Source organism: Dendrobates tinctorius, unplaced genomic scaffold, assembly GCF_039654945.1.
Source record: "Dendrobates tinctorius isolate UK_male_01 unplaced genomic scaffold, ASM3965494v1 ptg000032l, whole genome shotgun sequence".
NCBI classification, from domain to species: domain Eukaryota; kingdom Metazoa; phylum Chordata; class Amphibia; order Anura; family Dendrobatidae; genus Dendrobates; species Dendrobates tinctorius.
The window spans coordinates 25,582,596-25,606,812 of NW_027361700.1; the positions used below are offsets into that span (position 1 = coordinate 25,582,596).

At 42.9% G+C, this 24,217-nt stretch overlaps 2 protein-coding genes across 5 annotated transcripts in view; one reads left to right on the plus strand and one right to left on the minus strand.

The window, feature by feature from the left end:
- Positions 1-11,516: 11,516 nt before the first annotated feature.
- Positions 11,517-24,217, plus strand: part of LOC141086512 (uncharacterized) — a 59,854-nt gene continuing 47,153 nt past the window's right edge. For 2 of the 4 annotated variants that reach the window (XM_073572632.1, XM_073572635.1), the window contains exon 1: positions 11,529-11,666. The gene's annotated coding sequence lies outside the window, so the exon portion shown is untranslated. Of the gene's footprint in view, positions 11,667-24,217 lie in introns of all 4 variants that reach the window. The other 2 variants (XM_073572633.1, XM_073572637.1) reach the window with 2 other exon arrangements.
- Positions 15,154-16,362, minus strand: LOC141086509 (uncharacterized). Its single transcript, XM_073572629.1, has one exon. The coding sequence runs from the start codon at positions 16,175-16,177 to the stop codon at positions 15,608-15,610; it is 570 nt and encodes a 189-aa protein (XP_073428730.1). The 5' UTR covers positions 16,178-16,362; the 3' UTR covers positions 15,154-15,607.

The following is a 24,217-nucleotide window of genomic DNA, read 5'->3' on the forward strand; positions in this document are numbered from 1 at the left end:
TTTTCATTGTACTATACCGCTATTTCTCTGCCGTATCGGAGCATGATGAGTTGTGGTATGTGTTAAAGGGGTGCTCTTTCGCTCAGGGCACATGAAAACCTGGAGCCAGCCCTACCACCCCACAACTTTAGCCAAATAACCCCCATTTTTCAGTGCGTAACTTGTATTATGAAGTTAATTAAGGTTGACAAGCTTAAGCAAGAAGAATTGATGCTTTTGGCATTCAAATGGGCACTGTAGGTGTGTTTCCTGTCCTCCTCTCACTGCCGACTTTTATTCCCCATTGACTTACATCGGGTTTCGTGTTTCGGGACGACACCGACTTTTCCCTATAATCGACCCATCTTGCTCGACCCGACTTTTGGAAAAGTCGGGTTTCACGAAACGAAACTCGACCCTAAAAAAACAAAAGTCGCTCAACTCTAGTCAGGACTAGTGTTGAGCATTCCGATACCGCAAGTATCGGGTATCGGCCGATACTTGCTGTATCGGAATTCCGATACCGACTTCCGATATTTTTTCAATATCGGAATTCGGCATCGGAATCGGAAGTTCAGTTGATTGACGGCCTGACGTCATCATGATGCGCGGTGTGTGCGCATCATGATGCGCCGTCATTTCGGGCCTTCCGGGGGTCTCTGCCGGCCTGCCGGGGGGCTGTGCCGGCCTGCCGGGGGGCTGTGTGGACTGCCCGGGGTCTGTACCGGCCTGCCGGGGGGGCTGTGCCGGCCTGCCGGTGGTCTGTGCACCCTGTGGGGGTCTGTACCGGCCTGCCGGGGGGCTGTGCCGGCCTGCCGGGGGGCTGTGCTGATGTCCGGGGGTCTGTGCAAGCATCGTCCGATGGGACTACAAGTCCCATCGGGCGATGCCTGCTACCATGACAGTGATTGACACATTAGCCAATGATGGGACAGTAGTAGTCCCATCATCCGGCTAATGTGTTAAATGTTAAAAAAAAAAAAAAAAAAAAAAATACTACATACATACTACATGCATGCTACATACATACTACATGCATGCTACATACATACTACATATATACTACATACATACTACATACATGCTACATACATACTGCATGCTACATACATACTACATACATACTACATGCATGCTACATACATACTACATATATACTACATACATACTACATACATGCTACATACATACTGCATGCTACATACATACTACATACATACTACATGCATGCTACATACATACTACATGCATGCTACATACATACTACATATATACTACATACATACTACATACATGCTACATACATACTGCATGCTACATACATACTACATACATACTACATGCATGCTACATACATACTACATATATACTACATACATACTACATACATGCTACATACATACTACATGCTACATACATACTACATACATACTACATGCATGCTACATACATACTACATATATACTACATACATACTACATACATGCTACATACATACTGCATGCTACATACATACTACATACATACTACATACATACTACATACATACTACATGCATGCTACATGCATGCTACATGCATGCTACATACCACATACATGCTACATGCTACATACATACCACATATATACTACATACATACAATACATTCATACAATACATACATAGACATACAGTACATATAACATAGAGTAACATACTTACCAATACTTGTCACATTGTTCCCCGAAGCCATTGTCTTTTCCGGGATAAATATTAACATAACAAACCACAAAAATACTCACCCACGATCCGAAGCAGTCCACGAGTGTGTCCCACGACGATCTTGGGTAGAGAACTGCAGCATCAGATGATGCTGCCGTTCTCTACGGGCTGCAGGAATCCAATGACGGAAGGTAGGTATCCTTCCGCACTGTATTCCTCCGCCACTTAAAAAAAAAAAGTCCCTAGTCTCACTTTATGCCATTGCTGTGTGGGAATTTCCCACACAGCAATGGCATAAAGTGAGACTAGGGACTTTTTTTTTTTTAAGTGGCGGAGGAATACAGTGCGGAAGGATACCTACCTTCCGTCATTGGATTCCTGCAGCCCGTAGAGAACGGCAGCATCATCTGATGCTGCAGTTCTCTACCCAAGATCGTCGTGGGACACACTCGTGGACTGCTTCGGATCGTGGGTGAGTATTTTTGTGGTTTGTTATGTTAATATTTATCCCGGAAAAGACAATGGCTTCGGGGAACAATGTGACAAGTATTGGTAAGTATGTTACTCTATGTTATATGTACTGTATGTCTATGTATGTATTGTATGAATGTATTGTATGTATGTAGTATATATGTGGTATGCATGTAGTATGTATGTAGTATGTATGTAGCATGCATGTAGTATGTATGTAGCATGCATGTAGTATGTATGTAGTATGTATGTAGTATATATGTAGTATGTAGTATGAATGTAGTATATATGTAGTATGTATGTAGCATGTAGTATGTAGCATGCATGTAGTATATATGTAGTATGTATGTAGCATGCATGTAGTATATATGTAGTATGTATGTAGCATGTAGTATGTATGTAGCATGCATGTAGTATATATGTAGTATGTAGCATGTAGTATGTATGTAGCATGCATGTAGTATGTAGCATGTAGTATGTATGTAGCATGCATGTAGTATATATGTAGTATGTATGTAGCATGTAGTATGTATGTAGCATGCATGTAGTATATATGTAGTATGTAGCATGTAGTATGTATGTAGCATGCATGTAGTATATATGTAGTATGTAGCATGTAGTATGTATGTAGCATGCATGTAGTATGTAGCATGTAGTATGTATGTAGCATGCATGTAGTATATATGTGTTATGTATGTAGCATGTAGCATGCATGTAGTATGTATGTAGTATATATGTGGTATGTATGTAGCATGCAGTATGTATGTAGCATGCATGTAGTATATATGTAGTATGTATGTTGCATGTAGTATTTATGTAGTATGAATGTAGCATGTATGTAGTATGTAGTATGAATGTAGCATGTATGTAGTATGCATGTTGTATGTATGTAGCATGTAATTTTTTTTTTTTTTTTTTTTATTTTTTTTTTTACATTTAACACATTAGCCGGATGATGGGACTACTACTGTCCCATCATTGGCTAATGTGTCAATCACTGTCATGGTAGCAGGCATCGCCCGATGGGACTTGTAGTCCCATCGGACGATGCCTGCACAGACCCCCGGAGCCTGCACAGACCACCGGCAGGCCGGCACAGCCCCCCGGCAGGCCGGCACAGCCCCCCGGCAGGCCGGCACAGCCCCCCGGAGCCTGCACAGCCCCCCGGCAGGCCGGCACAGCCCCCCGGAGCCTGCACAGACCACCGGCAGGCCGGCACAGCCCCCCGGAGCCTGCACAGACCCCCTGGCAGGCCGGCACAGCCCCCCGAAAGGCCCGTACAGACCCCAGAGAGGCTGTACAAGGGCAGGAAAGGGTTTTTCTTATTCCGATACCGGAAGTCCCATAGACTTGAATGGGACTTCCGGTATCGGAATCGGCGATACCGATACTTTTTTTAAAGATCGGCCGATACCATCCGATACGATACTTTGAAGTATCGGACGGTATCGCTCAACTCTAGTCAGGACTAAATGTTTTAGGATAGAGTGTCTACATAATTTTAAGGGGATGGAGAAGTATCACTTGCTGCACTTTATCCCAAAAAGGAGTAAGAAGTCTGCACGACCGAAAAATATGCAGCAAGTCACCCTCTTCTACTCCACATCTCAACGTCTAGTAAGATAGCGCGTACGTGGGTTGGGACCCTATACCACCAAGAGAGCAGTTTATAGTCAGTTTCTTGAAAGCGAAAGCAGATAGCTGATTTGTGCATCAAAGTAAAGATAAGCCTCCACTACTCTCTTGAAAATTAAGCCCAAAGTTGACCTCCCATTCAGTCTCAAATTAGGGGGCAGGTTGGTTTGGGGGATCGATAAGTAAGGAGGATGAAAAGGATAAGGAGTGTCTTAATGATCCTGCAACTGCACAAGCAGCTTCACAAGGTGTTATTATAAACTGCAATTTCTCCTGAGTACACTGATACCCCAGATGTGGTCGAAAACTAGTTTTCAGGCAAAACTCAGAAGGGAAGGATCACCATATTGGAGTTCAGATTTTGCTGGACTGCTTTGAGGGTGCCATATCACATTGATAGAGCTCCTAAGGTACCAGACCAGCAGAACCCCCCATAAGTGACCACATTTTGAAAACTACACCTCTTAGTGAATTCATATTAGGGTGCAGTGATCATATTGACATCACAGGTGTGTTACAGAATTTTATACCATCGGGCAGTGAAGAAAAAATGATTATAATTTTACCACAAAGATTTTGTGTTAGCCCCAGATTTTACATTTTCATGCTGGAAAATAGGTAAAAATGGTACCAAAATTGTCCCACAATTTCTGTTGAATGTAGAAACTCCCCATATACAGCTGTACGGCACTGCTTAGCCACACGGCGAGACTCGGGAGGGATGGAGCGCTATTTGCCTTCTGGAGCGCAGATTTTCCTAGAATAGTTTGTGGACTCCATATGCAGAGCTGTTATGAATGAGTCACTGTAGGAGGCAAAAATAGAAATACTAGCTAAGTCCAGAAAACCAGAGAAGTTGGCAGCTATCGGATTACAGACCCCTGAACCTATCAACAAAAACTAACAGTAGCCGTGGGGGGTTCCTACGGTGCCCTAGACCCCTCGATCACAGCCGAACTACATAGCCTAAAGACAGAAAGGGAAATCTAAACTGCCCCAGAGCAGACCCCAAAGCAATAGGTAGCCCCCAACATATAATGACGGTGAAGCAAGATGAAAAAACACTCACACAGATAGAAAGATAGGCTGAGCAAACGATGGGGCCCAAGCTAACTAAATAGGACAGGATAGAAAAGCTGCTGTCTGTAATCCGCCAAAACCCTATCAAAAGAGCCAACAGCTGATAAGGAAAAAAGCCCTGAAGAAGCTAGGCTTCAAAAAGACTATATCAGTACTCAGGTATTTTCTGAAGACAGAGCAAAAAGGAATTCCGCACACCCTAGCAGGGAATGGCAGAAATCCAGAAAAACAAGGAAAAACAAAACCAAAACACAAATGCAAAAAACAGAGCAGAGAACTTAGCTTTTGAGGAGCAGGAATCAGACTGGTCTCCTAGAATCCCTCAGAGAGATCACCAGCAAGGCAGAAGGGCGTCGGCTGCCTTATATCCAGTCAGAAATTCCCATCACCCAGTCATCATCATCCAGCTCAGATGCTTGGTAATCAGCCTCACTACCTTCCTTCACCAGAAGAGGGAGTTCATCAGACCTCAATGGTGAAGGGGAAAATGAACTCACAACACAGAGCCCCTAAGAGCTAGAAAAGCAGAATCCCCTCTCAAGTGACCTCTTTGGGAATTTATCTACAGGTGTATCGACGATTTTGACTTCATGGGTGTTTTCCAGAAACAAGCAGTAGTGGATGTTGCTAAGTGAAAGTTTCAAACTGCCATTATAGTGACCAGTACATTGTAGTGACCAGCTCATGCTTCTGGAGACACGCACCCATGAATTAGGCTGGCTCTCATCACTACAGAAATGCCAAACATGTGGATGTTACCTGTGGTTTAGAGAGCAGAATTTGCTGAATTTCTTTTGGAGGCAAGGAGCCATTTAGTTTTTCCAGAGCCTTTGTCCTACCAGTAACATAGAAGCCCTCTATATTTCCATTAATAGATGACAGACCTGTGTGGAGACTTGCCTTTTTTGTGGATTGAGTAGAAGCTTTTATTGGGAACATTTTACATAACATTTAAGATCACATTTATCTGGCTCTCTACGCTGAGCACTTACTTTGAAGTTTCAATCTATATCTCCCAGTTACATGACAGATGAAACCCCTGATGGATCCATTCACTATAATGAGGCAGCAGAGTTACTCTAGACTCTGTCTGGCCTCTGTTCAGCAGTGCACAAAATTGTGGTCGACTGCACTTGTATGAATGCCTAAAAAGTCGGACACCGCCGGATCACAGGTCCTACAGCGTCCATAATGCCTCCATCTGCCTCATTATAGTGAATCTTCCGCAGGGGGTTCCGTCTGAATCATGTATTTCAGACATTTACATGGAAACCCCAGTGTAAGCGCTGAGTGTAGAGCGCAGGATAGATGAGAGCCAAGCCTTACTGCGATCTTTGGGAGGCAGAGTGAACAAATCAACAGAAAGTGAAGAATTGGTTTTATTTATTTTTATTTTTCAAGCCGTTCCTCATGCAGTATATGTGATTAGATTACTTTATTCTTTGGGTTAGTGCTATTACAGCGATAACAGATTTACATCAGGTGTTTATGTTTGGCAGCTATCACACACTAAAAGATGCTTTTTATTGCAAAGACTAGTTTTTGTTAGCATCCTCATGTTTAGACAACTATAATTTTTTTAATATTTTGTCTGGCAGAGTCATGTTACACCTTTTTTTCTGGGCGATTTTTTGTTTTTATTGGTACCATTTTTGGCACATTTCATTTTTTGATTGCTTTCTGTTCCGATTTTTGGGAGACAGAATGTACAAAAACCAGCAATTTCAGGATTTTTTTAGGCTGTTCCTTGTGTGGTAAAATTGACAATGCAGCTTTATTCTTCGGGACAGTACGATTACTTCGATATCACATTTACAGTATATCTTTTTTTGTGTTTTGACGCTTTTGCACAATAAAAACTATTTTATAGAAAAAAAATATTTTTGCTTAGCTTTATTCTGAGAGCTATAACTTTTTTATGCTTCTGCTAACTGAGCTGTGTGGTGTCTTGTTTTGTGAGAAAATATGACATTTTCAGCAGTACCATTTTTATTTAAATTTGTCTTTTTATCGCGTTTCATTGCATCTTTTGTTCGGCGGTATGATAATAAAGCATAGTTTTTTGCCTCATTTTTTATTTCTATTTTACTGTGAAGGGGTTGACTAGTAGGACAATTTTATAGGTCAGGTCGTTCCAGATGCGATCATACCAAATATGTGTACTTCTTTTCTTTTTTTTACATACCGTAAGTTGGATAAATATATATTCTTTTTCTTTTGTTCTTTATTTGAAGATTAAATAAATATATTTTTACAAATTTCAAAAACTTTAATTTTTACTTTTTTACATTGTCCCACTATGGGACATAATTTTTACTCTGACAGATCACTGATCTGATACTCTGCAATGCTTCTGCAATTCTGGAAATCAGACCGAGTCTGACAGGCAGAGATGAGGCGTGTCGGCTCATGCTCTGAGAAGGCGCTCACAGACCACCTTCCCTGAAGGACACTAAAGGACACCGCGGTCATCTTGAGGCCCGGGATCACCATGGAGACCATTGGCACAATGCGATCACATTGCGTTTTGCTGATGGGAGAAACCAGGGAGCTCACTCCCTCTGCGATGCTCCTCGATGTCACTGTCACTGTTGACAGTGGCATCAGAGAGGTTAAACGTCCGCGATTGGTGCTAGCACCGATTGTGGGTGTCACTGCATCTAGAGTGGGACACCTGCACTCGATCGCGGCGGCGCTCAGCCTGAGCCCACACGATCGAGAAGAAGTATATGTAGGTCGGTTTGTGAGAACGCAGCTCCTGCTGCGCCATACATATACGGCACATGTTGGGAAGGAGATAATATCTACATTATAGAGTGAGATTGGTCTATAGCTTGCACATTGAGATGGATTTTTCCCCTCCTTATGAACATCTGATATATGAGCCCTTAAAAGTCTCTCCGGAAAGAGGAACTATTAACACATTAAAACTAGAGAGAGACGAGATGAGTGAGCGAATCAGTAAACTGTTTGTAATATGGTAGTGAAAAACACCTGGACCAGGGGCTTTCTCAGATTTACCTATTTTATATGGCGGCATGTGCTGCACGTAGCTCAACTTCGGAAATGGGTAACGTGAGATATTCAACGTCGACCTCCCATAAATAAGGCATTCCCAATTCTTTCATATAAGTCTGGCTCTAAATATGAAGTTTAGTGGCTTAGTTGTTTCTAGCCTCTCTACTACTCATGAACCATTCTTGACCTGGGTGGATAACATTCACTAAAAGTGGAGATAGTCTGGACACAATCATTTTTGCAAACAGCTTAATATCTCCATTAAGAAGTGAGATTGATCTATAGCTTGCACATTGAAATGGATCTTTCCCCTCCTTATTAATAACTGATAAACTGTTTGAGCTCATAAAAGTCTCCCAGGAAAGAGAAACCATTAGAGTGTTAAAACTAAAGACTACATAAGGAATGAGTGAATCAGTAAACTCTTTGTAATAAAGTAGTGGCAAAACATTTGAACCTTGGGCTTTCCCCAGTTTTAACTATTTTATGGCTACACGTAGTTCCCCTTCAGAAAAGAGTAACTCGAGGGATTCAGCGTCTGCCTTCAATAAAGCGGGTATTCCTGATTCTTTTATATAAGTTTAGATACATGATTTAAAGTCAGCTCTTTGTGTTTCAGGGTTTGTTGAGTCCACTGAGTATATGGAAGAATGCAAAGCTTTAACCCCTTCACGACCTGCGCCATACTAGTACAGTATGGTGAACAGGGGGGGATGTGAGAGGAAACAGTATGAGGAGGGAGGGGAATAGTGTGAGGTGACAGTATGAGGGGAGAAAAGTGAGTGGGCACAGAATAGAGACTGAGTAGTGGGGGCATAACATGGGGGGACAGTGTAAGGGTACAACCAGGAGGGAACAGTATGCCAAGGAGGGGGAGTATGATGAGAGGGTACAGTATACAGAATGATCCCTATAGGGAGGATACAGTGTGAGAAGACAGTGTGAAAAGGGGTCCCAGACTGGAAAGGAGAGATCAGTGTGAAGAGCATGTACCATAAGAGGGACAGCATTGGGTCATATTTCATGCAGATGTAACAACCGGTACACTGGTTGTTGTTTGAGAACGAGATACGACGCTGCTATGAATGACTCTGAGCACGATATGATATTAAACCAACTTTTCTTTATAACTTGTGCAGAAGATAACAGAATTCTACTTCTCAACATAATATGGGCCACAACAGCCACAATCCACAGAATACAAATTATGCAGCCTGAGAGATCCCAAGTGTCAGCTTCATGGAAAAGAGCAAGACTACACCAAAACTATGCCACTTCCTCCCTTATTGTTAGGCGTCGGATTCCCGCAGCTGCACAGCGGGAATCCAGAGCCAGACATCCAGCGGTCTCCCATTCCTTTCCGACCGCTCAGGGATCTGCACAGCAATCTTGGCAATCCAGGTGCCCTGCTCAGACCAGTTCTCTGGGTCTGGATGTTGTTGCCACTTCTGGACCAGCAATGGTAGCGCAACCTGCTTTGCAGGAAACCACTCCAGAGGCTAAGTCCTCTCGCCGCGCTACTGGGCATGCCCACGAGACAATCTCCCAGTGGAGATCAGGGGTCACGTGCTCAGGTCCTTGTCGTTATCTGATTGGCCCATCTCAGAGGTCTGGAAGGTCCCGGAAGCACATGGCTATAAAAGGCCTGAATGGCCGCTCGGCCATGCGCTAGTATAGACTATACTTGCTATGTGTGAATGGTGATGGATGTATGATTCTGGTGACTGACTCATTATGAAACCCCTTCCCTCTGATATTACGCATGTGGATAGGGAATTAGAGTTATAGTCAGCGGCAGTCAGTGGCAAGCCATGTACAATAAGCAGGGTTGGGCGCACTAACTGCCAATTATCAAATAATATATACAGGTCAGGTGCCGCAACAGTGGAGAATAAGCTATCAAAAAAGAAAAGAGAAGCACCACTGCCCAGGCCCAACGGTCCTGGGCTGGGCACCCACTTGTCTGCTTTTTTATTACAGCTTTCAACCTCCCATTGTGTCTTGGATATTGTCTGGTTTGGCATACTCGAGTATTGCATTGTTGTTTTTGGTGATTTTGCTGTGTGGCCTATCATGGCCTGTATGCTTAAACCAATTAGCATGGATGGCTATATGGATTGAATGACTTCATTCAGCGATTTTGTAGTATTAGGGCCCTATGGTCCCCATGAGCCTAGTTGTAGGGAGGTTTGCTGATATATTTCTATAGTTGGGTCAGACTGGGTATGGGCAATTACACTATGCTATACATGTTTTCATATGTTATATTTAATTGCTATGTACTCGTGGGATGCCTGTCATGTTTTTATCATGGTTTTAATGTATAACTCTTTTGCATCAATAAACATTTTCACATTTTCCATATTATATTGTTGGTTCAGTGTGCGCTTCTTGCAGTGGTGATAGTCAGTGGCAAGCCATACGCCACAGAGCATACCGCACCGCTACACTAGCGTCCGATAGTGCGTTGCCTCACGGCACTGTCGTACAGCGGCAGTAGTTACCGCCGCGCTGCAGTTAGCAGCACTTACTGGCATCCGTGGTAGCGACGGCGCACGCACGGTAGGTCAAGTCGGACACTGACCTCTGCCTTGGGCCGCGTCCTGTGACCATATACCGTGTGTGCATGCCAGCTGAGACCTGTGAAGCTAACAGGCTCGGCGTTTATGCTTTATTTGTACTAATGCGCCTCTGTGAGGTTAACAGAGTCCGCTCTGCACACCTCGGGTGACGTTTAACCCGAGCGCAGTATACCGCCATATAGCGAGTCTGCCATTACTCAGCAGCGGTTGTTACACCTACTGCACGGTGGACCCCGGGCGGCGAAGGCACTTCCTATTATTTATATTTAGTGCATTCCGCCGTCCCTAACACTTATCTGGTACAGGGCCTAACTGAGGTTCTACCGTGACCGTGACACGTTGTCCTCTCAGGTATACAATCTTACCCTGTTTTCCCCTTGATATATGTATATATATTTACATGACTAGTCACTTGACCTGACACCACATGTACTCCATGCACTGTCCTCTTTGCGAGCGCTCAGAGCGGACGCCCTGACAGAATGTACTCGAACGGAAAACAACTGGACTTGTTATTCTGATGTCCGGCCACAAGATTCAATCGGCTTTCTAGGTCACCACACCCTCTGATACAGGTGCAAGTGAGGATTCAGATCAGTCTCAGTAGTATTTCATGAAGCTCTCCTATGGCATTCACGTTTTACCAGAATCTTGCTATACAGGAATCCACACAGTCTCTATCAGTTGTGGTGTAGTGACCACTGTGTCCGCTAGGGGGCGCTGTGCGGGTGTCCCAGGACAGGCGTATAAGCATTTCCAGTGTCCTGATAGGTGTAGGATGCTGATTGATCGTAATGTATCTCAAGGTGGGTGGCCTTGAGATGAAGACTTGTGTATGTGTTGATCAACAGTGATACTGCTGAGGTTTTGTGCCAATGGGTTAGGGAGAGCTACCTACAAATCCACCCAGGGGTGTGGCTAGAACGCCATAGTAAAGAATGTATGAATGCTTGTAGGACCTGTGATGAGGGCATAGCCATGTGACCTGGTGGGCGTGGCTACGGACCATATAAGGTGGCTAGGGTAGGTCACATGAGTGAATGCTTGGACCCGGTTGGTCCGTTGTGGAAGGTCCCGCTGGGAGATGGGGCTTCCTGCCTGACAGCACGTGAATGCTGTGAGTAATGGCTGCAAGTGTCTGACAGTTCACTGGAGGGAATGGACGTCTGAAGTATGGAGTGTGAAGCAGCTATGAGAAGGTAACCCTGACAGGGTATATAACTGTGAGGCTCAAGAGCCTGTGTGCTGGACATTGCACAACCTATATGACTACAGGATAAACAGAGTGAAGCTGTGTCATGGAAGCTATGCTGTTTATATGAACTTTCAGTTGCTGTTCCTGGTTTATGATGCCTAATAAACCGCATGGACTGTTGGAGTTATGTTAAGAAAGCTGTGCTGGATGTGATTTATTGGATGCCAAGCGAGTGTCCTCTACACGAATGACAGGGCTACCTTACACAGTCCATATGCAATCTTAGACCAAAGTGAATAATAAAGTAACTTGGCACTCAACTGAATGATCCTTTACAAAAGAAGTTTTTATTTTATATGCAGTCCTAGAAGACGTTTTGGCCCACAATCGGCCTTCGTCTGTCTGCCGACTGCTAACACGGTATAATGACCAGATATAGAACCAAGAATCTATGTGGATTCCTGCTTTATGGTATAATGCAGATTTGTGTTGTACTTCCAGCTGTCACTAGAGTGTGCTGTGTTGTGCTGGTAAATCAATAAAGAATTGTGATGGAAGCACTGATTATAAGGTCATCTCCTTCAAGTACTGAGGTTGTTTGTCTGTTAGTGCTGTCTGTGTATAGCATAGTAGAAAAAGGAGGCCATATGAGGCCTGTGGATGTGAGGTATGAATGTAGCAGGCTAGACGCATTTTCCACCGCTCGTATGGTAGCCAGTCGGCAGACTGACGAAGGCCGATTGTGGGCCGAAACGTCTTCTAGGACTGTATATAAAATAAAACTTCTTTTGTAAAGGATCATTCAGTTGAGTGCCAAGTTACTTTATTATTCACAATTTGGTCTGGGTAACCTACTTGTGCACCTTGCGGTAGTGCCACGCTATACTTTACACATATGCAATCTTAGTCACAGGAATGTTCTTGAAGATGCTGAGAATCCTATCTAACTCTCCCTAACTAAACAGTCGGTGACCAGTCACACATCTCAGTTTACTCACAGCCTCTACCTCTGGATCACACCGTCCAACTTAGATCACTTCAGGCTCTCAATCCTTCTCAGTCTCTCAGGGACATGCAGGGCTCCTTCACTTCATTTTACCTCTAATCTCCAAAACACTCCAAAACACTTCCTGTTTCCAGAACTTCCTCCTCTTGTTCCAAAGTGACCTCTAGTGGCTGAACTAAATTACTGCAATGGATTGTCATTATGGTTTAAAAAGAGAAAACACAGTGGTTTGACAATAAATGGCTTCATGCAATCACTAGCCATGAATGGAGAAAAAGGTTTGGTATTATCATTCATATTCTCTGAAAAAAGGCCAAGGAAACAAAAATTCTGCCGAGGTATGTAAACTTTTGAGCACAACTGTATGTTCCTAATCCTGGCATATATCTACCCTTTGTGGTGTATATGTCCCCCATCCTGGTATGTATATCCCCCATCCAGTTATATATGTCCTCCATTTTGGTATATATGTCCACCAACCTGGTACATATCTCTCCCATTCTGGGCTTTTTCTTGTATATATGTTCCTTGTTCTGCCTCTGCATAAAAAAATACAAATAAATACCTTTACTCACCTTCCTCTTCTTCCTTTACATGTGGTGTCCTCTTCTGCAGACAGTGCAGAGGCCCGCGGCTGACATTGGCGTGCTTGCTATGGCAACGTATGACATCAATGCCATGTGACGAAAATGCCTGGCACGCAGACGTCAGCTGCCCGCCTCTGATTGGCCGGCGGCATGTATTGTAGTGCAGGGAGCTGGAGAAGCCTCATGGAGCCAATGGCTTCCTGTTCCACCATTGGATTCACCGCTACTTGCATCCTGAAGATGCAGATAATGTTGAAATCGCCTGCGTTAGAAGGAAATCTTCACAATGCTCTGCTGCGGATTTGTAAGATTAGTGTAATTATAATTCCAGACTTTTTTAGCCTGGAGAAAGGTTTTTGTATACTGTATGCTTACTGGTGGCCAAATACAGCTTACAGTAGCCTCTAAAGTGACTTAAAAGGGTTAGGTAATGGCAGGCTAAGTTATTTTATGCATTTCTTATCTGGCTGCTTCTCTGAATCATCCTGATGTTCCCACAAGTAAGTATAGTGTGAGTGAGTCTATATGAGTGTATATACTGTATTTGTGAGGAAGTGTCCATGTGAGTGTTAGTGACTGTAATACCTGCTCCTGCCTGTCCATAGGGCAGTATGCCACAGTTGCCAACTCTTCCAGATTTCCAGGTGGACTGAAGGGGCAGGACCATTTTAGGGAAATGTTGGGTTGCCACTTAGAGGGGTTTTCCAATGAAAATAAGTCATCACCTATCATGTGGACAGGTGGTCACTTGCTGATTGGTTAGGCTATGACCACTGGAACTCACAACGATCAGCAGAATGGGGAGAGAAACTTTCATCCCTGTTACAAAATAGAGCAGAAAGTCAAATGTCTAATCGCCCTCCGTTTAATCTCCATTGTGCTGCTGTAAAAAGCTGTACTCAGCACTCGGCAGCCCCATAGAGAATGAACGTGAATAAAAGTTCCATGTTCTACTTATCAGCACAGGTTTGAACAGTCTGACTGACACCGATCAGCAAGTTATTACCTATCTAGTGAATAAGTAATAACTTTTTTTACCGGATAACCCCTTTAAATGTCACCACTCGGCAGAGATGTTAATGACTTTGGAATCCCTACACTCGCTGACCCTGCTAGCATTATTTTGATTGGACCAGTGTTTGCAACACAACAAATTAGGATGTAAGAAAACTGGACTGATTAACTAATTCAATTACTACTATTCTTTAAATGATTTTATGAAGGTAATGGCAAGCAGCTTCCCTCTCACAATTCTAGTGCTTCCCTGCAGCCGCCACTAGGGGGACCTCATTGCACAGAATTTTGAACAGTTCACATTGAGCATACTAGTAGCTATAAATATCCATAGCAGTGAGCGCCACTAGTGGTGGCTACAGGCAGTAAGGATTATTAACTGTCTGGAGGAGAGACGAAATATTGAACATGCAAAAGGGAAGATATTATTTGCTTGGACATTATCTACGTAAATTGTTGGGAACCTCAGTCCAGCAACGGCCCTTGATGACCTTTTATCTGGCTCCAGGGCAGCTTTCCGGGGGCCAGCAGCTCTATCTTAATGGCCACCAGCCCTGTAATTTCTTCTTGCTCGGTTAGCACAGCCACACAATGTTCACTACTGATTGCTGAGGCACATGCAATGAAAGATTACATCCTGACACTGGTGAGGGCATCAGGGCACACTTTGAGGGCAGAGTTAGCTCGTGATTTGTGCGGCCCCCGAAGGATGGCATAAATATCCAAATGGCCCTTGGCAGAAATAAGGTCTCTCACCTGAGCTATACGTTATATGTATCTCTCGTGATCATATGAATCCTTTCCCAATTCCCACACCACGCACAATCATCACATTGAGCCAAATAATCCCACTATGTGTGCATACGATAAGAATGAAATCTTAGTGCAGCATGAAATGATTTATTTATCTTACAATTAACAGATATTAACACAAATATATTGTAGGCATCATAAATACACAATGTCCAAAGCATAAATGTGTACAACATAATGACATTCTTATACTTAGTATAAACAATATACAGGACTTACTAAGACTTTCTGATAAGGGTGAGGGACTGCAATTAGGAAGTAATTATCTGAAAACACAAAGATATAGGAAACCTTCCCATAATCAGATCTTAATGTCAACTGGAGATTGCAAATCTAGCTTTGTTATGGGGGCACCGAGCTAGGGGCCAGACAGCAGCATGCTTTCATCATGATGTAGTAGACATACAATGCAAGAATTGTTCCTAATACGTGGCTTGAAATTGGGAAAATAAACTTGCGTTGCTCACAGAACCTTTTTCCAAATGCACATAGTGCCAGTTCTTGTCATTAGAGAAGGTTTCTTAATCATAACTGTTTGTTCTTTTGAAACTGTTTTACCAAATTGGTGAGGACCTCCAGCCCCTCTACAAGTCCATCCCCATTGGCAGCACAACAGCCTTGGATGTGCCACTGGTGTCCTTTCATCTTCATCACTCCCAATTTCTCTGCTATCTCCATGGGCTTCTGGGCACCAGGTAGATCTTGCTTATTGGCCATCACCACGAAGGGGACGCCTCTCATTTCATCACTTTCCAGGATGGCGATGAGCTCTTCCCTGGCCTCCACAAACCTCTGTGCATCGGCACTGTCCACCACAAAAACCAGACCATCTGTGTTCATAAAGTAGTGTTTCCACAGGACTCTGATCTTGTCCTGACCTCCCACGTCCCAAACAGTGAAGGTGACGTTACGGATGGGTTCCACAGTTTCTACATTGAATCCAATGGTGGGGATTGTAGTGACTGTCTCATTCAGCTTCAGTTTATACAGTAGAGTTGTCTTTCCAGCAGCATCAAGACCCAATAGCAGGATCCGGGCTTTGGTTCCAGAGAAGTTCAGAAGAGTTTGGTAGATGCTGCTCAGGAGTCCACCCATATCTGCTGCAAATGTTCCTCTCTGTTAAATCTGCAATGTGTGCACACAGCCTAAGGATCTCTTGGGTCTTCAGTAGGTAGCTGTGCATGCTTCCTGAAATATCTCCTGCTATATATACACTGGTGGCGGAAACCCATGTTACCTAGCAATTAACGCTCTTGAGGAATTTCCGGCTTGCTCTGTCACTCTGTGCCGTGTTGGAGCTTTTCAGCACAACCACTAGTTACACTGTCAGCAATGAGAGAAGTCCTGGAAGTGACATCACTGAATGGCTCGTAAGCTCCCAGCAGATAATACTGTACTAATCCAATACTAATACGGCTGCACCTCATATAATACATAACCTTGTGTTCTAATAGAAGTAAAAATCACACGCTATGAATGTTTAGAATACAAATATCTTAACCTCTTGAGGGTATGTGCACACGGAAATTTTACTGTGAATAACTGTTGCAGTGTTGTGACATGAAAAAGAGTTTTAAAGGGGTGTTCCAATAATGACAACTAGGTTAAGAAGTGTCTGATTGCTTGTGGTCTGTGATCCTTTTGTGACAGAGACATTTTTTGCTTCTTCACTTTTTAATAGATACATTTTGCAGGTAAAAAAAAAATCCCACAACATTTCACTGTGGGTAAGACTGTATATCCAGGAAAAAATGCTCTGAAAACAAGAGAATGCATGGTTAAAGAGAAGAGAGGAAAAACGGGAGGAAAAGAGGAAAAACTAGGGTGGTTGGGGGAGGGGAGAGAACAATAAAAAAATCTGAGAAAGTGAACTTAAATTTCCCCACTGAGGGTCTAATATTCGATGGAGGATCTAAGCTCCATCTCATGAGACGAGGTCTTATAGAATCTTTCATAAGTCATTGACTGAGGAGGTGAGTTCCTCCATTAGCATAACTTCATTAATTTTTTTTAAATAAGGGTACCGTTACACTTAGCGATGCACCAGCGATCACGACCACGAAACGACCCGGTCAGGATCACTGGTGCATCACTAAGTGGTCGCTAGTGAGCTGCCAAACAGGCAGATCTCACCAGCGACATAGCAGCGGTCGGGGGTCGCTACTTACCTGTCAGACGAGGCGGTGAAGACATCCTCCTGCCTGCGTCCATGCGTCGCTCATCGCCACAGCAGGAAGCCCAGCAGGAAGCAGCTGACGAGAAACGGTCCAGGACGATCTTGCGCGATCAGCGATAATCAGCGGGGGAGCCAGTCAGAGGTAAGTATCACACATAGCGATATCGCTAGCAATATCGCTGCTGCGTCACAAAACCAGTGACGTTATAGCGATATTGCTAGCAATATCGCTTAGTGTAACGGGCCCTTAAGAGAGACAATGCCAGAGAATAAACATTTCTTCAAAGTAGAGGGATGCATGCTCTTGTCAAGACTAAGGCTATGTGCACACATTGCGGAATTGCCGCGGAAATATAAAAAGAAGTTAAAAAAGGAAAAGAAGGACTAAGCTAACGCTAGATGCCCAGGATTTAAGGCTGACCTAACTACAAACTTTTGGAGACTGGGGTGTAAAGAAGACCAAAAGGTGGAGCTCTGTGTAGCACCATTGCATCATGGAAGAAGAAACCACATCCTCGAATATGTCACAGGTATTACCTATCGTACGACAGGGGGAGGCAGAGCAGCTTAGAATTCTACAAATCTTTGTGTTCATTTCTATACAGGATGAAAACTCGGAACATGAGTATTATTGTGTATTAGAATCTTATAGCTGTTTTAACCCCTTCACCCCCAAGGGTGGTTTGCACGTTCATGACCGGGCCAATTTTTACAATTCTGACCACTGTACCTTTATGAGGTCATAACTCTGGAACGCTTCCATGGATCCTGGTGATTCTGACATTGTTTTCTCGTGACATATTGTACTTCATGTTAGTGGTAAAATTTCATTCAAATAGCTTGCGTTTATTTGTGAAAAAAACGGAAATTTGGCAAAAATTTTGAAAATTTCGCAATTTTCCAACTTTGAATTTTTATGCCCTTAAATCACAGAGATACGGGACACAAAAAACTTGATAACATAGTAACATAGTTATTAAGGTTGAAGGGAGACTTTAAGTCCATCTAGTTCAACCCATATCCTATCCTAACTTGCCCTAACATGTTGATCCAGAGGACGGCAAAAAAAACCCATGTGGCAACAGTAAGCTTCACATTGGGGAAAAAAATTCCTTCCCGACTCCACATACGGCAATCAGACTAGCTCCCTGGATCAACGCAATATTAAGGAGACTAGTGTATATACACTGTAATATTATACTTTTCAAGAAAGGCATCCAGTCCCTTCTTAAATTTTAGTAGCGAATCACTCATTACAACATCATATGGCAGAGAGTTCCATAGTCTCACTGCTCTTACAGTAAAGAATCCGCGTCTGTGAGTATGCTTAAACCTTCTTTCCTCCAGACGTAGAGGATGCCCCCTTGTCCCCGTCACAGGTCTAAGAGTAAAAAGATCATTAGAAAGGTTTTTGTATTGTCCCCGCATATATTTATACATTGTAATAAGATCACCCCTAAGCCTTCGATTCTCCAAACTAAATAACCCCAAGTGTAATAACCTGTCTTGGTATTGCAGACCCCCTAGTTCCCTAATAACCTTGGTCGCTCTTCTCTGCACCCGCTCCAGTTCAGCTATGTCTTTCTTATACACCGGAGACCAGAACTGTACACAGTATTCTAAGTGTGGTCGCACTAGTGACTTATATAGAGGTAAATTATGTTCTCCTCATGAGCATCTATGCCTCTTTTAATGCATCCCATTATTTTATTTGCCTTTGCAGCAGCTGCTTGACTCTGGCCTCTAAATGTGAGTTTGTCGTCCACCCATACACCCAGGTCTTTTTCAGTGACTGTTTTGCCCAGTGTTTTACAATTAAGCACATAATTATACAACTTGTTCGTTCTACCCAAGTGCATGACCTTACATTTTTCCCAATTAAAGCTCATTTGCCATTTATCAGCCCAAACTTCTAGTTTACATAAATCCTCCTGTAATATAAAATTGTCCTCCTCTGTATTAATTACCCTGCAGAGTTTAGTGTCATCTGCAAATATTGAAATTCTACTCTCTATGCCCCCTACAAGGTCATTAATAAATATGTTAAAAAGAAGCGGGCCCAAAACTGACCCTTGTGGTACCCCACTGCTAACCGTGACCCAGTCCGAGTGTGCTCCATTAATAATCACCCTTTGTTTCCTATCCCTGAGCCAGCTCTTAACCCACCTACACATATTTTCCCCTATCCCCATTGTTCTCATTTTATGTATCAACCTTTTGTGTGGCACCGTATCAAAAGCTTTTGAAAAGTCCATGTACACCACGTCCACTGCATTCCCTTGGTCCAGTCCGGAACTTACCTCTTCATAAAAGCTTATCAGATTAGTCTGACAGGAACGGTCTCTTGTAAACCCATGTTGATATTGGGTCATAAGGTTATTCTTCTCCAGATACTCCAGTATAGTATCTCTTAGAAAACCCTCCAGGATTTTACCCACAGTTGAGGTTAAACTTACTGGCCTATAATTTCCAAGTTCAGTTTTTGTCCCCTTTTTGAATATTGGCACCACATTTGCTATACGCCAGTCCTGTGGTACAGACCCTGTTATTATGGAATCTTTAAAGATTAAAAATAGTGGTCTATCTATGACTGTGCTTAATTCCTGCAGTACTCGGGGAGGTATCCCATCCGGGCCCGGGGATTTGTCAATTTTAGTGATTTGTAGACGCCGCCGTACTTCCTGCTGGGTTAAGCAGGTGACATTTAATGGAGAATTTTTATCCCTGATCATGTTATCCGTCATGGGATTTTCTTGTGTAAATACTGTTGAAAAAAAGTCATTTAGCATATTGGCTTTTTCCTCATCCTCATCCACCATTTCACCCAGACTATTTTTAAGGGGACCAACACTATCATTTTTTAGCTTCTTACTATTTATGTAGTTAAAGAATATTTTGGGATTATTTTTACTTTCTCTGGCAATGAGTCTCTCTGTCTCAATCTTTGCTGTCTTGATTTGCTTTTTACAGAATTTATTTAATCTTCTGTATTTATTTAATGCCTCATCACTACCTACTTGCTTTAATTCTCTAAATGCTTTATTTTTATCTCTTATTGCGCCCCTTACAGCTCTATTTAGCCATAGTGGTTTCCTCCTATTTCTCGCATGTTTATTCCCATACGGTATATATTGTGCACAGGTCCTATTCAGGATGCTAATAAACGTCTCCCATTTTCTTTGTGTATTTTTATGTCTCAGGATATCGTCCCAGTTAATTGCACCAAGATCATCTCTCATCCGGTGGAAATTTGCCTTCCTGAAGTTTAGTGTCCTTGTAACCCCTCTACTACACATCTTATTAAAGGATACATGAAAACTTATTAATTTGATCACTATTACCCAAGTGACCCTCAACCCTTACATTTGATATGCGGTCTGGCCTGTTGGTTAATATTAGGTCTAGCAGTGCCCCCCCTCTTGTTGGGTCCTGAACCAGTTGTGAAAGGTAATTGTCTCTCATCGTTGTCAGAAACCTATTACCTTTGCTGGAACTGCAGGTTTCGGTTCCCCAATGTATTTCAGGGTAGTTGAAGTCCCCCATAATAATGACTTCTCCTTGAGTCGCTGCTTCATCTATTTGCTTTATGAGGATATTCTCTGTAGCTTCCATTATTTTTGGAGATTTATAACAAACCCCTATCAGTAATTTATTATTTTTCCCCCCTCCCCTTATCTCTACCCACAGGGACTCTACATTTTCATTAGATTCATATATATTATCACGAAGGATGGGTTTTAAGGATGATTTTACATATAAACACACGCCTCCCCCTCGCTTATTTGTACGGTCATTTCTGAACAGACTATAGCCCTGTAAATTAACAGCCCAGTCATGGCTCTCATCCAGCCATGTCTCAGATATCCCCACCATGTCATAATTATGTTCCAACAACATTAACTCCAATTCCTCCATTTTGTTGGCGAGACTTCTGGCATTAGTATACATGCACTTTATGTATCTCTCTGTACCTCTATTCTTTCTTAAATTATTAACTGTTCTAACCCCACCCCCCATGCCACCTCCACCCCCAATGTCATTATTTGTGCCCAGGTCTCTATCTTTTTTTCCCCTCCTATAAAAGGAATACCCTCCCCCCCCGTCCCTAGTTTAAACACTCCTCCAACCTTCTAGCCATTTTCTCCCCCAGCACAGCTGCACCCTCCCCATTGAGGTGCAGCCCGTCCCTAGCGTAGAACCTGTAGCCAACTGAGAAGTCGGCCCAGTTCTGCAGGAACCCAAACCCCTCCTTCCTACACCAATTCCTGAGCCACTTATTAACCTCCCTAATCTCCCGTTGCCTCTCTGGCGTGGCACGTGGTACAGGAAGTATTTCCGAAAATACCACCTTGGAGGTCCTTGCTTTAAGCTTACAGCCTAATTCCCTGAAATCATCTTTAAGGACCTTCCACCTACCTCTAACTTTGTCATTTGTGCCAATGTGCACCATGACCGCTGGATCCTCTCCAGCGCCTCCCAGTAATCTGTCAACCCGATCAGCGGGTCATGTTTACTTTACATGAGCACAATTTTGGAACCAAAATTTTTTTTTTGTTAGGAAGTTATAAGGGTTAAAAGTTGACCAGCGATTTCTCATTTTTACAACACCATTTTATTTTTAGGACCACATCACATTTGAAGCCACTTTGAGGGGTCTATATGATAGAAAATACCCAAAAGTGACACCATTCTAAAAACTGCACCCCTTAAGGTGCTCAAAACCACATTCAAGAAGTTTATTAACCCTTTAGGTGCGTCACAGGAATTTTTTTGAATATTTAAAAAAAAATGAACATCTAACTTTTTTTCACAAAAAAAAATACTTCAGGTTCAATTTTTTTTATTTTACCAAGGGTAACAGGAGAAATTGGACTGCAAAAGTTATTGTGCAATTTGTCCTGAGTACGCTGATACCTGATTTGTGTGGGGGAATGACTGTTTCGGCGCATGGCAGAGCTCAGAATGGAAGGAGCGCCGTTTGACTTTTTCAATGCAAAATTGGCTGGAATTCAGATCGGACGCCATGTCACTTTTGGAGAGTCCCTGATGTACCTAAACAGTGGAAACCCCCTACAAGTGACCCCATTTTGGAAACTAGACCCCCCAAGGAACTTATCTAGATATGTGGTGAGAACTTTGAACCCACAAGGGCTTTACAGAAGTTTATAACGTACAGCGGTACAATTAAAAAATCATATTTTTTCCACAAAAATGATCTTTTCACCCCAATTTTTATTTTCCCAAGGGTAACAGGACCCTAAAAGTTATTGTGCAATTTTTCCTGAGTATGCTGATACCCCACATGTGGGGGTAAACCACTATTTGGGCGCATGGCAGAGCTCGGAAGGGAAGCAGCGCCATTTGACGTTTTGGGCTGGAATTGAGATCGGACATCATGTCGCGATTGGAAAACCCCTGATGTACCAAAACAGTGGAACCCCCCCACAAATGACACCATTTTGGAAACTAGACCCCCTAAGGAACTTATCTAGATGTGTGGTGAGAACTTTGAACCCCCAAGGGCTTCACAGAAGGTTATAACATAAAGCCGTACAATTAAAAAATCATATTTTTTCCACAAAAATGATCTTTTCACCCTCAATTCTTATTTTTCCAAGGGTAGCAGCACCCCAAAAGTTATTGTGCAATTTGTCCTGAGTACGCTGATACCCCACATGTGGGGGTAAACCACTATTTGGGCGCATGGCAGAGCTCGGAAGGGAAGCAGCGCCATTTGACGTTTTTGGCTGGAATTGAGATCGGACACCATGTCGCGATTGGAAAGCCCCTGATGTACCTAAACAGTGGAAACCCCCCACAAATGACACCATTTTGTAAACTAGACCCCCCAAGGAACTAATAAAAGAATCATTTTTTTCCACAAAAATGATATTTTTGCCCCTAATTTTTTATTTTCCTAAGGGTAACAGGAGAAATTGGACCCCAAAAATTGTTTTGCAATTTGTCCTGAGTAGGCTGATACCCTACATGTGGGGGTAAAACACTGTTTGGGCGCATGTCGGAGCTTGGAAGGGAAGGAGCACCATATGACTTTTTCAACTCAGAATTGGCTGGAATTGAGATCAGACGCAATGTTGCATTTGGAGAGCCCCTGATGTGCCCAAACAGTGGAAACCCCCAATTCTAACTCCAACCCGAACCCCAACACACCCCTAGCCCTAACCCTAGTCCTAACCCTAACCCTAGCCCTAACCCTAATTTTATTATTTTTCCCTAACTAAGGGGGTGATAACGGGGGGTTTGATTTACTATTTATGGCGGTTTTTATTTTTGGCAGCTGTCGCACGCTAAAAGACGCTTTTTATTGTAAAAATAGTTTTTGCATCACCGCATATTGAGAGCTATAATTTTTCCGTATTTTGACCCACCGAGTCATGTGAGGTCTTATTTTTTGCGGGACGAGTTGATGTTTTTATTGGTACCATTTTTGGGCACGTGACATTTTTTGATCGCTTTTTATTCCGATTTTTGGGACGCAGAATGAACAAAAACCAGCGTTTCATGAATTTCTTTTGGGGGAGTGCGTTTACACCATTCCACGTGCGGTAAAATTGATAAAGCGGTTTTATTCTTCGGGTCAGTACGGTTACAGCGATACCTCATTTAGGTCGTTTTTTTTTGTTTTGTCGGTTTTATGCAATGAAAACTATTTTATATAAAAAATTATTTTTGCATCGCTTTATTCTGCGAGCTATAACTTTTTTATTTTTTTGCTGATGATGCTGTGTGGCAGCTCGTTTTTTGCGGGACAAGATGTCGTTTTCAGCGGTACCATGGATATTTATATGCATCTTTTTGATCGCGCGTTATTACACTTTTTGTTTGGCGGTATGATAATAAATCATTATTTTTTGCTTCGTTTTTTATTTTTATTTTTTAAGGGGTTCGCTAAAGGGGTTAACTAATGGGACAGTTTTATAGGGCGGGTTGTTACGGAC